The sequence below is a fragment of the Maniola jurtina genome, chromosome 11 (genome assembly GCF_905333055.1).
Source record: "Maniola jurtina chromosome 11, ilManJurt1.1, whole genome shotgun sequence".
Taxonomy (NCBI): domain Eukaryota; kingdom Metazoa; phylum Arthropoda; class Insecta; order Lepidoptera; family Nymphalidae; genus Maniola; species Maniola jurtina.
In genome coordinates this window covers 10,697,940-10,711,740 of record NC_060039.1, presented here as the reverse complement: position 1 = coordinate 10,711,740, position 13,801 = coordinate 10,697,940, and the positions used below count along the sequence as shown (strand labels likewise).

General features: G+C 34.6%; 1 protein-coding gene across 2 annotated transcripts in view; it reads right to left on the bottom strand.

Moving 5' to 3' along the window:
- The window catches only part of LOC123869912, an 88,729-nt gene that overhangs the window by 54,851 nt on the left and 20,077 nt on the right, over positions 1 to 13,801 (bottom strand). Inside the window, exon 1 of one of the 2 annotated variants that reach the window (XM_045913000.1) lies at positions 11,532 to 11,783. The exons of the other annotated variant lie outside the window; for it this stretch is intronic. Coding sequence (XP_045768956.1) covers positions 11,532 to 11,592 — 61 coding nt within the window. The 5' untranslated portion in view covers positions 11,593 to 11,783. Of the gene's footprint in view, positions 1 to 11,531; positions 11,784 to 13,801 lie in introns of those variants that run through there. 2 annotated transcript variants of the gene reach the window in all.

Here is a 13,801-nt window from a genome sequence, read left to right as displayed (position 1 = left end):
ACCTAGTCATGGCATCAAAGGATTTCTGGATAAACGGGTAGGATCTTTCCATGATTTTATTTTTATTGATACCTATTAATGGTAATTTTTTTTTTATTTGTGTGGGTTTTCGTTTTGTTTGTTCTACATTTAGTTATCATTTTGTTAGAAAGCTTTGCTCCGAGTTGGAATGGAAATTATATAACGTTATGATACCTAGAATTACCCACATGTTTATAATTCATCTTGTATATTGGTTATACAAATGCGATCGACCTTCAAATTGTGGTTTAAATAACATTGAGGTATTTAGAAGGCTTATTTTACAATGAAAAATGAAAAATGTTTATTTACAAAATACAGTCTTGTACAATTTTCCTGTGTCTGTGTGGTGGTACCCGCACTAGGTTATCCTGTATCGTGGGTACAATGGAATAGATAGTGAACATAGTGTTAAACAATATAAAAAGTGTGGTTTACTTAATGATGGGCGTTATTGTTACTTTTAAATAGTTTTCAGGATGTATCTACTATGTCCTGCCGGGGTTTTATTTCTCATTAAATGATTTCACAGGTGAATATCTCACGGAACGTGGTATTTCAATCTTCACACTTGTAATCGTGTGCCGAATTAGTTTGGTTAAGAGTTACGATAGGGATTTATTTTCACATAGTGGTTTTGTTTTACGGAAGGTAGGTTCTGGATTTAGGTTCAATCGTTTGCTGCACTCATTGTATAGATAGATGTTTTCCTTTTTCTAGCACACAGTGACGCGATATTATCACACAGCACTCATTGGGCATCTTGAATGTTGTTTTGTGAAATTATTATTTTTTGTAAACCGCTTTGGGATAAGGTAGAAAAAGTTACATGAAATAGCTTTTCGTTTTACGCCTGCCAGTGAAATAATCCGTCTCTACTTGTAATGGTTACTAAGTGATTGGGGATATAAAATGTTAATTGATAAAAATGAAGGTGATCCGTTGTAATAAAGTAATAGTGACCAGGGTTAATAAATTGAGCATTTTGAGAAATATAAATCCTAAAATGGGTGTAAAAGTAGGTTTATCTTATCTGGTTATTCTTTAACTAAATTTAAAATTATGGTAGGTAGGTAGTCAGATAGTTTTAAAATACGGGGTGCATAAATAAGTGTTTTTTTTTTTACAAAAGTGAGGAGAAATGTTTTCATTTATCTATTTTTACCACTTGAAACGCGTAATGTTTGAGTTTCAAACATAACTTTGCTGATAACAGCTCACCATGAACAACCCATGGCCGGCCCACTACTGAGCAACAAGTGTCTCCTCACAGAATGAGAAGGGTTTAGGCCGTAGTCTACCACGCTAGATAACAGCTAATTTACTTTTAATACTGGCACAATAATTTGAGTACTACGAGTAGCAGGTAGGTATAGTATATGGGCAGCGGGGTTTTTTTTTTTTTGTTTACCTGTATTCACGCAATTAACTGTGTACTGCCGCATTTAAATGCAATATGATTTTGTTTTTATTGGATTAACATCGCTTGGCGGGTTAAATTCCTGGCAAATGTTCTATTAAAATTAGAGTAAGTTTTTTTTTAATGGTAATATACCTACAGTACTGCCCTTAGGGCAGGGCGCGATTATAAGTACCTACTACCAAAATACTATTTTCTTTGTTGTACGAAAGAAATTTTAGGCAAATATCTTTGCACTACGCTCGCGTTTGTGGCATGACATTATCCCAGAAATATATTTAAAAAAATTTTCACGCTCGCTTGACTCGCTTCGCGATAGTTCAGTTTCGATATGCATTTAGTTAACGAAACTCTCAGGAAACCACGTTTGTTGTGCTCTCGAAATTGATCAGTCTGTTTGATAAAATCGAAATGCGGTGCCTTATAAATTTCGCTTAGGAGCGCCGGTAGTATCTCATGATAATATGAATAGTGATCATAATTTTTTTTTTAGGCTGATTAAGCATTGAAGGTTTTTCGGCTGGTCTGGCATTTCGCCTGATTTTATGTTTTTGCTTATTTAGCGCGTTCAGGAAAGCTTTGACAACGTTTTATAACATGAGTATATATATATTTTTTTTGTTTTAGTTACCGAAACAGAAAAAAAAAGCATTAAAGATGTGGGACCGAGGGATAAATCTAGTGTGATTTTTGGTTGGATTATGAAGTTGTAGTTAGGGTATTTAAAATAGAAAGATTTCAATTGTAGGAAATGATGTAAAACATGTTGAGGATAAGTTGTGTAATAAAGTCGATAATTCACTTGTTGGATGTCACGCGATCTCATTGCGAGGAGGAATCTTTTTCTTGTCTCTGTTTTTATAAATACGGTGTTCTGACGGGTTTTTTATTTACGTCTCGGATTATTGAATACTTTCGGTGTTTGATTGGACGGTTAGAGGTTGCAAAAGCAATCGCCCTCTAATTAAAACATTTATTTAGGCATTAGTTCAATTTGGATTAAATCTCGCGAAAAGCCACGGTGGCTGTCTCTCGCGCGTCTTGGAAAGACATTCCTAATGCCTGTTTTTCTGAGGGAGGGATGCATTATCAAGTGAGATGAGCTGCAATGTTTGCGGCTGACTATTTTGGAAAATTTGCAATCGTGGCAAGTGGAGTAAAGTTTGACTAAGCTATTTAATGAACAAAGTATATAATGGATTTGGTGAATGGTTATATTATATAACATTTTGATAAATGGATGAATTTGAAGAGTGTATGTATGTGGTTGATGCACATTTGTTTCATATTTTTACTTAAGTTATAAAGTATTACATTTGGTGAGTAGTTATTTATATTTGGTAGGGTAGGTTTGATAAACAGGTAGTTATCTTGATTAATAAGTGAGTTATCATTTTATAAATGCGTACTTTAATGTTTGATGAACTGGTATACTTGATAAATGTGCATATTTTCATACTTCAAAGACAAGTTGTACCTATTAGTTTCTTCAAGCTTTTAGTTGCTGATAATTATATTAACATTCTTTAGAGCGCATGTCCTATGGACGAAATCGTTTATACATACTTTCACTGTTTGAAATGTTACAATCATAAAGATATAGTTATGACTAGAGGGGGTCATAGCTTGTTGCCGCTCTTGTACATCCATGTGTCAACTAGGTATTGTTATCTCAGTATATTTCAGGGAACCTCCGTTCGGGTGAAAGCGATAGCTGTTGGATAAATGCTTGTTGGGTTATCAGAAGACCGTGTAGTCTTCGATGAGGTTACTTGTAAATATTATAGCGAAATAGTAAGTTTAAAAATAGAATGAGGCTAAACTAAAAAAATGAGACAAAGATAAAAATAATAACTTAAAGCATTGAAACAGCATAAAGTGAAATAGTAACTTACAAACTATACATACATATTTACGAATTATGTAGATAGATATAGTATTACTGGATTATGTATATCAAATAAGAATACTGTCAGCTCATGTTTTGTTTTCGGCGTGGTAATTTTACGCTTAAAACTCATAAGAGATATCATGAGGTTCGCTTTCTGTAAAAGTTATTAGCTTTAACAGTTAATTGATTTATTACATTATTTATTTATTATACACTCAACAAGTAAAAGTATTTTGTTTTGACAAAATCCAAAGAAGTACCTATTGGATTAATAAGGCAAGGTACGAAGCATTGGCTGGATTTTACAACATTTAAAGTTTCCTGTTCATTTTTATCATTGAGTTAATTTGAGGCGGAAGGATCCTCTGGAAAATTTTTAAGATTAAGTTATTAGTAAGAAAGTATATTTTGATTAGGTTAGTTTAAAATGTACAGCCGGTAATTTAAAAAAAATATATATATTTAATTTTACATAATAGGTGAAGCTGGTTGATGCACCAAAAATCGAATTATCATAGGAATTTAATTAAGCTAACATTTTTATTTATTATCAACTTCAAATATACAGTAGCAAACTGATTAGTTGGAATACATGCAGTGATTGGAATATTTAAGTTCCGATAGAAGAATCTATATCGTGGCTTGTTCCTTTATGGACAAGAATATTTTTTTTTGACTCGTGGGACCACTTACACAAAATATCAACGTTCGGTTTGGAGGTCTTCCATGGCTATTCCTACAGTTCCATGAGGTATTGAAGAGGTTAACACTTTGTCGCTCGTCACATCAACCAGCACGGCATTTGGGTATGATGGATGGATGTAGATAGGTACACATTTGATGGGGGGGGGGTTTAGTGGTTTGTATCAATAGGAACCAGGGGTTGAATGAGGAAGGCTGAGGACAGTACGTGTGGTGCTTACTAGGGAAGGTTTATGTTCAACAGTGACCTTATGATGATGACGATGTAGATGACGATGATGATGATGATGGACGTACGAGGACGAATCTTTTACGAAACGAATAAAGGAAAATCGAACAGATGCGGGTCATTACGGTTAACATATAAAATAATGTATAAGGTACCTACTTTCTTCTAATCTTTATGATCGATCAGCTTGTGATAGAGATCTTGATGTCGTAGAGAATAGAGATGTATCGAACGGAATATTTATTTCATTTTTTTTCCTGCTATTATGTTGATATCGCTTTTCTCTATGAAAAGGAATTAATGATAAACTAATAGGTATCATTCGGCGGCGAGTCGCGACTGTGTCGTTCCCAGGGTCGAATTTGGTAGTTCTGCTTATGTTACTCGAAACGACAAAGTACGCCATATGGTGCATATTATGACTAAAATAAAATATATAAGTATCATGTGAAATTATAAATCAAAGATTCTTTTTGCATGTAGATATTATATGGTTAAGAGGCACAAGTGACGCAACTACTGTACCCTGGCGTTTGTTTAACATTGTCCATTAGTACTTCAGAATGTGGATTTTGCTAGGAAAAAAAAAAAAAAAAACAATAGGTAATTGTAAGAAATATGGGAAGCGTAATCTGCATTAAAAGAAAAAGTTTGAATTGGAAGCAACCAGGCATAGGATTTTCATACATCCGTAATCACGTTCCTTTCAACTCTCTAACTATCACGGTTCACGATACGCCGTTCACGGTTCAGGCCGTGACGCACGTGCAGACGGACAGACGGACGGAGAGCAGAGGTTTAGAAAATAGGGTCTCGTAGGCACCCTTCGAGGGGTACGGAACTGGAGAAAACTAAATTATAATAATGATAATAGGTTTTCTAGGTTACCAAGTAAAATTACTTCTCTTAGGTCGGATTGTATTATGATGGATGCTTATGAAACAAAATTAAATGAACGGTCTACTCAAAGTGTTTTATGTTTGCAGGATCCAAGGATGTTGGAAATGAATAAATGAGGAAAAGAAAGACCCAAAACTAGGTATGGGTCAGGGACACAAAGTCCCAAGGAAGGAAAGCCCCGAGGTTACGGGCTATGGACAAAAAGTCCTATAGGAGGAAGGAGGTAGACCCTAGGATAAGGGTCATTAAAAATTTGGATCTGGAGGGAAAGAACCCTAGGATAAGGGTCATTAAAAATTTGGATCTGGAGGGAAATAAGGACAATCACATATGTATCCCGGTAGAAGAGAGACGCGCCAAGGCTCGGAATCCGCGATTTTCCAATAAGAAGGGAAGAAGAAAATATGTGCGTAAAACTATTGCGTTGAAAGTGTATGAAAATGTTTTGTGATTTAAATCGAGAACTGGCGGCGATTAACTTTAAGTTTAGAGAGTTTATTTTATCAAAAGGACAAGAAGTTCACTTACACATATTCATATTAAGAATCGCTCCCGATTCTAAATATAAATATAGAAGAAAACATAATCTTTAAAGGTATGGTGACTATACAATAATATAAAAAGTCAAAACACGTTATATTCGTTAACAAACTATACCTACATCTAGCTAAGATATCTATGGTGTTTGACACTGTTTGATTAAACTTTAAACTTTGTAAAAGATTTTTCCTCCAGTATGAGTTTCGGCAAGTACATTATGTAGTAGAGCTAGGTAGTTTACATACCATAATTAGTCCTAGCTTTATGTAATTGTAGCATAATAGGTATGTTCGTTTTGTGTACCATATTTATGAGATTTAGCTTTAAAGTGATGCGTGTATGTACGGACTTTAATAGTATTTTCCTAACAAATAGACATATTTTGAATTTGTATAATTGACTTATATAATATAGTTCATCAGTTTTCTTATATAATTCTTTAGTGGGAAGGAGAGTCTAGTTGGAACAGAACTTTTAACAATTTATTTTGAGATACTTGAAACCCTTTAAAGTAGTTTTTAGTAATTAGTTTTACATGCTCATCCCCAAATCTCTATTGAGTGTTCCTGTAAAATATTGGCTTGTGAGTTATAATTGATGCTTCGGACTTTATGCATATACCTACCTTCTTTGATTAAATTGAGGCCTCCTTTAGTTGCTACTGGTCTCGCAATTTTTGATATCTTTATGATTTTTGAAAAATTATTTATAAATTTAGAGTGTCTGCATCTTTTTATTTTAATATTAGCGGAAGAGAACAGAAAAATGAATTTTAGATTAAAGGCTAAATTTGAGTGCTACTGTAGACTGGCAGGTAAAGTTGCGAGGGTAAATAGTTTGGAATTGAATTGAGTTTATCTGCTATTTTCTAATTATATCGGATGGAAAGGGGTGCTGCGAGTGCTCTAAAATTAAGTTGCAATCATAATCAATACCAATGTATCAATAAAACTGTATATTCCTTCTAGTTAAGTTAGCAAGAATATTAATTTAATTAATTACTATCTTAATTTTTTTTTTGTTTTGTTGAACTAAGTCTTTGTCATTTTGGTTGTGAAGTTTACATGTTACTTAAGTTTTAATTTTTTTTTAAAAGCGATGAGACTCGCTTAAAACAGGATGGCCGAGCTGTAAGCTTGGCCCATATTAATTATCTATAAAACATAGTTGGCGCCACTCAAATCATAACATCATATTAGAAGGCGTCATTGATTGGCTGAAGTTGTTCAACATCTGATCGATAAACGTACTGTATATAAAATTCTTATAGTTTTTAGTTGATGAATTGTAGCATAATAAAGGATAATATTTGTAATCAATATATAAGATGAAAACATCTTTATTACTTAGATGATTTGTGAAACGAGCTTGATGATTTGTATATTAGTCACTAAGTTTATTCATTGTACAATTTGGATTGGCCGATAACGATAAGATAAAAAGGGGAGTGGCTAATAAACGTGGAGAGGTTACCTGTAAGAGTGGTTTTAAAACGACGACATTCAAAAATATACTAACGTAAGAGGAACAACATTTATTTGACACAAATGTAAAAGTTAATAAATTTAAATATGAAATAAAAGTGTAATAATTTATCATAAAGATTGTGTTTGTGATTTCGTCAGACCTTACCCAAAACTACGATGCTACACAGACAGATACACAGATACACAAATACACATGTTAAACTTATAACACCCCTCTTTTTGGGTTGGGGGTTAAAAAGTAGCTTATAATGTCACTTCATGATGCCGCGTGATTGAAGGACAAACCAACAAACAAACACACTGTCGTATTTATTATATTATTTATAGGTAGTGATATGTACAAGTATTACTAAGGCCGATCTAGTACGTTCACTAAGTTATAAGATTGAACTAAAATCAAAAAGTCCCCACGGGATTTTTAAAACCTAAATCCATGCGGTCGCGGACCCGGCTAGTTTAATAAAACATGGTCCGCCATGTTCAATAAAAACAGAGAATACAAAATTAAATGGCCAAAAATATTGCATCGAATTTAGCATTTAAGTGCCAATATGACAGCCCAATATGGCAGCCTGAGCCAGAACAATCGCAGTGGTCTCAATTTAGTATCGAATGGAGGGTAGGTAATTTTGGATAGTCTGAAAAAAAAAATTTATATGCAAATATGTTATTTGCTAATACCTAGCACGCGTTGCAAAATCACTTTTGTTTCCGAACGACTCCCGTATCAACATTGTACGTACACCAACAGTTACTGTCATCGCAATTGGTGGAACGCATAAGGGACAAATAAAAAAACAAAGTTAAACTTACATTCATTTTTATATGAATAGATTATCTACGTCTTTTTATTGATTTGGGAATTAATATTATAATGCTCAACCCATTGCCAGTCTACTACAGAGCACGGGTCTATTCTCAGAATGAGAAGAATTTAGGCCATAGTCTGCCATACTTGCCCAGTGCGAATTGGCAAACTTCACACACCTTTGAGAACAATTTATTTGGTGTTTTAATGTGTGTGAACTTTTCGTTGTAGACAGTTGCCATGTGTGTGCTTTATGTTTGTGTTGCCTATTGTTTAGTTTTAATACTGTGTGTCTCCATTAAAAATAAAAATAAAAAAAATTATGAAGAACTCTTAGGCATGCAGGTTTTCTCACGATGTTTTCCTTCACTGTTAAAGCAAGTGATATTTTATTTCTTAGAACACACATAACTTCGAAGAATGTACACTGTATGCCCGGGATCGGACCTCCAACCTCCTAAATAGGAGGCCGACGTCTTAACTACTAGGCTATCCCGCTTTTTAGGGCTCCGTACCCAAAGGATAAAAACCCTATTAATATCACTCTGCTGCCTGTCCGTCCGCGGGTCACAGGTCTCTAGTACGTAGACTAAATGAGTTACAAACCCGAAATTTTGGTATTTGGTGTCAAGAACGTTGACCCAAAACCAAATATTGAATTTTAAATTCAATAAAATTATTTATTTCTACTTATATATCCCTTAATTTAGTGGCAAGTATTTTTGCCATCAATTCCCAGATAAAATAGATAATAAATATAAATTACGTACGAACGGCTAAAATAGATCAATTAAGATAAAAGATCATTATTTTGCGAGTATTCGTGAGGCGAAGGTAGGTCCGTATATTACAGTAATTATTTACTGGAACCGCGCTCTCATAATTAAGAGCCCTGCTATATGCTGTTATAATGTTATTTATGATTTATTTTTGTGAAGATTTCGTGTTTACATAGTAAATTTATTACCATGAGAAAATTTATCACGTTTTCAATTTGAATCTAACTTAACCAACCTTAAAAAGTAATAAATGCTGGCTTGAGCTGTGAAGCTTTTAAAATGTTAAGTGTAGTGTAAAGACATACATACTAAAATCGCTATTTACCGATAAGTCCGCCTTTTTGCATCTAAATTTTAAGTTTTTTTTTCTAACCTGTCATTTGTGTTTTGTGATGCTATAAAGCATATACTTACACTTACATACACACACACTTACACATTACACACACATACATACACATAAAATAAGCAAGTGTAATCTCATTTTAAAGGGGAAACTTTTCAAATCAAACTTTTAGCTTTGACTCTGACAACATCATATTTTCGTTTGCAACGTAAACGCCTTAAACGTGGTTAGTGAAAAGTTTCCTTCTATGTGAAAAACTTTTAACGGTACCTACTCGTCATGTCGTTCGCTGAACGCTACGTGACACTGGAGTTACAAGTTTGTCTATGTATTTATGTAATAATACCTATTATACATATAGATAAAGTTAAACAGCACTAAAAGCCAACTACTACATGCATACATAGACTGCTAAGATCATAACCCTTCCTTTTGGCTTCGCCGTAGTCGGATAAAAAAGATAATCTGTTGTTATATTTTTTTAATTGAAAATATTCCAATAAAACTTCAAGCTAACCTTAGCTAATTACTATACGAATCATACATAGGTTTTAGGAAAATAGGTCTTAATAAGAAAAGGATGCAAGATATTATCATTGAACTGAATAGGTACGAGAAGATGATGCCTGCGACTAGAGCGCACTTTGACTATGCTCATATACTGTTAAAACGAGACAGTGTTCACAGGCATAAATCTGTGTCGTTTTAACTGAAACTAAAGTCTAAGCAAAGTTCAAGTGCGCTGTATAGCTTCAACCTAACTCTACGTGGATTGAGATTTTTTTAAACCTCGTGGGAAATCTTTGATTTTTCGGGACAAAAAGTGTCTCCGAGTTGCAAGCTATTTCTGTACCATTCGCCAAAATCTATTAAATGTAAAGGCCATGAAAACTTAGCAGACAGACAGATATACATTCGCATTTATGATATTAGTATGGATTAATGATATTATATAGGCAGAATAATGTAACTCCGCAGTGTAACGTAGTGCTCAGAATACAGATCTGACGAGTAGGTAGTTAAAAGTTTTCATGTAAGGCATATGTAAGGTTAGATAATATAAAAGGAAACTTTTCACTAACCACGTTAAGGCGTTCGCGTTACAAACTGAAAGATGTCATCAACGTCAAAGCTAAAAGTTTGATTCAAGTTTCCGCTTTGAAATGAGTAGGTATAGTTCGTGAGAGGTTGAGATGGCAATCGGGGTATGAGGCGGGGGGACGCCCCGCACACCCGCACGTCACCCGCGCTCGCCCGCATCGGGTTAGCGCGGGGGCTGTGCGGATGTGAAGGGCGTTCCCTCCCCGATTGCGATCTCGACCTGTCGCGTACTGGAGATAGCTTAGACTCTGAATTAACACATACTTTCCGGGAAGAGTTTCCGTGTGATTTTTAAAAACCAAGTTGATGATGATATTGATTATGATGAGGGCATAAAGAAACATCAACATATAGACATCTCTTTCTATTGTCAATCCGTTTGCTCTCGAGGGCTGTGCGGGGCGTCCCCACCCCGATTGCCATCTCGACCTGTTGCGTACTATAGATTAGTAGTATTAGATGCTTTTCTTTAAAATAAAATGTTTTTATAGAATTTATAGGAAATGCCAGTCTGGGTAAAACACCTTTTATAGTGCTGGTTCCAGCTTGTTTGTACATAAATAATAAATAACACACCTATACTTACCTATATTTATCTTTTCTTACCAAAGTAAGCCTACAAAGAAAGTAATTAATATCGTTTTCTACAAAGCTCCACTTTCTATACAGTTGGAGTAACAGGCGTGAACTTTGCCATAAAATGCTAGTCCAGAATGATTTGAAACGATACGGTCGTAAGGTAACTTACTGTTTACCTGCCTCCGCTTCGCTCGGGTGGGCTTACCTATTCGATACTAAAATAATAATTATGAACATTCAAAATTTAAAATATTTTTATTCAATTAGACTTGTACAAGTTCTTTTGAATCGTCAAAAGCATCTACCACTGGTTCGGAATGCCTTTCCTACCCAGAAGAACCTACAAGAAACTCGGCGGTTGCTCTTTTCAAAGATTTCATATACAATATTACAACATTACATACATTGAACGTGTTATACATATATAAACTTTGAATATTATGAGCTTTTTATCGACACGTTTAGCAATCAACAGTTTTCACTTTTGTATATCCCGGGCTGAGATATTTACTCTTTTGCGCAGAAGTTTTATTGACTTGTATTCGCATTAGCTTATTAAGAGTCTCAGTTTTATATAGGCTTATGCGAATTCCGAGCTACTTTTATTCAATAATATTACTGTATTTATTTATCGATCTGTACTGATAGTACATAATATTATTACATGAGAAACAGTTTGTAACTACAAGATAATTTAAGATTTTTTCTAAAAATTCTAATACCATTACCTTGTAATAAATGTAGAAGGAAAAGTATCCTCGAAATGTTCCATATCCTTTCACGACTCATGTTTTAACTTTTTTAAATATGTTATCTATTGCTGAACACAGATTTTTCAGACAAACTGACACTAACGCAGCACTTACACAATATTATTGTTTCTTATTGATGTATGTAATATAGTTTTACGCGTCTACGATATTTTTAAACGTTCACTAAGTTCGTAGCTCTGACGGCACGGGGTAGCGAACAAGCGTACAACGGGCGGTTAAGGGACGACTGCCCGAAGCAGGGTGCGCGCGACGCTAGGTTTAAGCCAGACAAGTTACTCAAATACAAACAAGTAAGGAGATTCAAGGGGAAATTGATTATTAATTGCTAAAGTACTACACGACAAGAATATCTTAAATGCTTATTTTGCGAGTGGTCAAAAAAGCGAATACTGAAACATTGATTTGAATGAATAGGAATTTGGTTCATGTTTACGTCAAAAGTTCGGATGGCGTAATTTTTAGGGTTTCATACCTCAAAAAGAAAAAGGAACCCTTATAGGATCATTTTGTTGTCTGTCTATCCTATAGGGTACTTCCCGTTGACCTAGAATCATAAAATTTATCTATTCAAAATCAACACAACAAGCCTTCATCAAAAAATATATTGTCAAAAAAATTGGTTAAGTGCGAGTTGGACTCACACACGAAGGGTACCGTACCATTGTTTAAGAAATAACACTGTTTATTTTTTTAATATTAATGGCGGGCATTTTGAAATTATTATTATTTATTATTAGAGCAGTAATAGAAATACATGTTCTGAGAAAATTTCAACTCTCTACTTTCTACTCTACGGTTCTCGAGATACAGCCCGCTGACAGACAGACGGACGGACGGACGGACAGCGGAGGCTTAGTACGGCTTAGTCCCATTGGTACGGCACCCTATAAACGAAAATACAAAACCATTTACACTGACTTTCGAAGTCAAAATCAAAGTCATTTATTCAAATTGGGTACTATCGCACACTTTCTGAGTGTCAAACAATGGTGTAGGTAGTGGTGATAATTAATTACGTTAACGTAAAAGCTACGAGGGTGCTCCAAACGAAATTCATTAGAAAGGTAATAATGCAAAGATGGTTTTAGACCACTATAACAAAGCATTACGCACATTCTTTTTTAGCGTAGTAGCACACGCCGGCTATCCGCTAGTCTAAATCTAATATGAATCCATAGCTGCTGTTGTCTGTTAACTGATACTGTCATTACCAACAATCAAATGGATAAGTAAATACTAAATAGTGTAATTATACCAAGGAGAGTTTTAATATTTATAGTGTGAGTGTAGGCTGTGTTTGAACAGCCGTTTCCCTCGACTTTAGAATCAGAATTCAATTTGAAACCCATTAGTAGTCCGGATATTATAAAAGTCATATAAAAGTAGTTCGTGCGCCGTTTATGTAGAGTATGTTATTGAATCACGAATGTTAGGTGAAGGAACCTCTATATATTGTGTTTTTTATTTCTACTAGACGACGCCCGCGATCTCATCCAAGTGAACTTAGGTTTTTTAAAAATTCCGTGGGAACTCTTTGATGTCCCAGGATAAAAAGTAACTTGGGTCTTTAACTATATCCAAACAAATATCTCAGCAAACTGTGCTGTGTGATTGAAGGCCAAATCAACAAACAAACACACCTTTGCATTTATAATGTTATTGAAAGAATTACACGATTAAAATACCATTTTTTTTTATAAACTTAGATATGAAAATACTAGGAAAATACCATATAAATATTTAAAAGAAGTTAATTCAAAGAATGTCAAAAAAAAAGTGTCAAATTAAAATATAACAGATCAAATCAATGTACGGGAGCTGTGGCTGCGTGCTCGACCGTAGCAATAGGGAAATTTCCCAACCGAGCGGTGTTGTGCTCGGTAGCGCCAGCTGGGCCGACGGTTATGCGTTGAAACTTCTATATATAGTGCAATTTGGTAAACGCTCTGTCAATGCGATTGAAAGTTGCGTGTTTCTCCTTGTATTCCAATTAAGCTACCCGTGCTGCCATCTAGGCGTAGGTCGTGAGTTATCAGGCTAGGGTTCTTGTTTCGAGCGTTGTTGATTGATTGAGTTTAGAAGCGACATCTTCTTGCGAATGTGGCAACCGCTACATCAATAAATCAAAAATTATTAAAAATCTTTGTTAAATTAAAAATTAATGTTTGTCTTTCTGTTATAATATATGCGATGGAATATCGTTGCGACATTGATTAAGTTTGTAC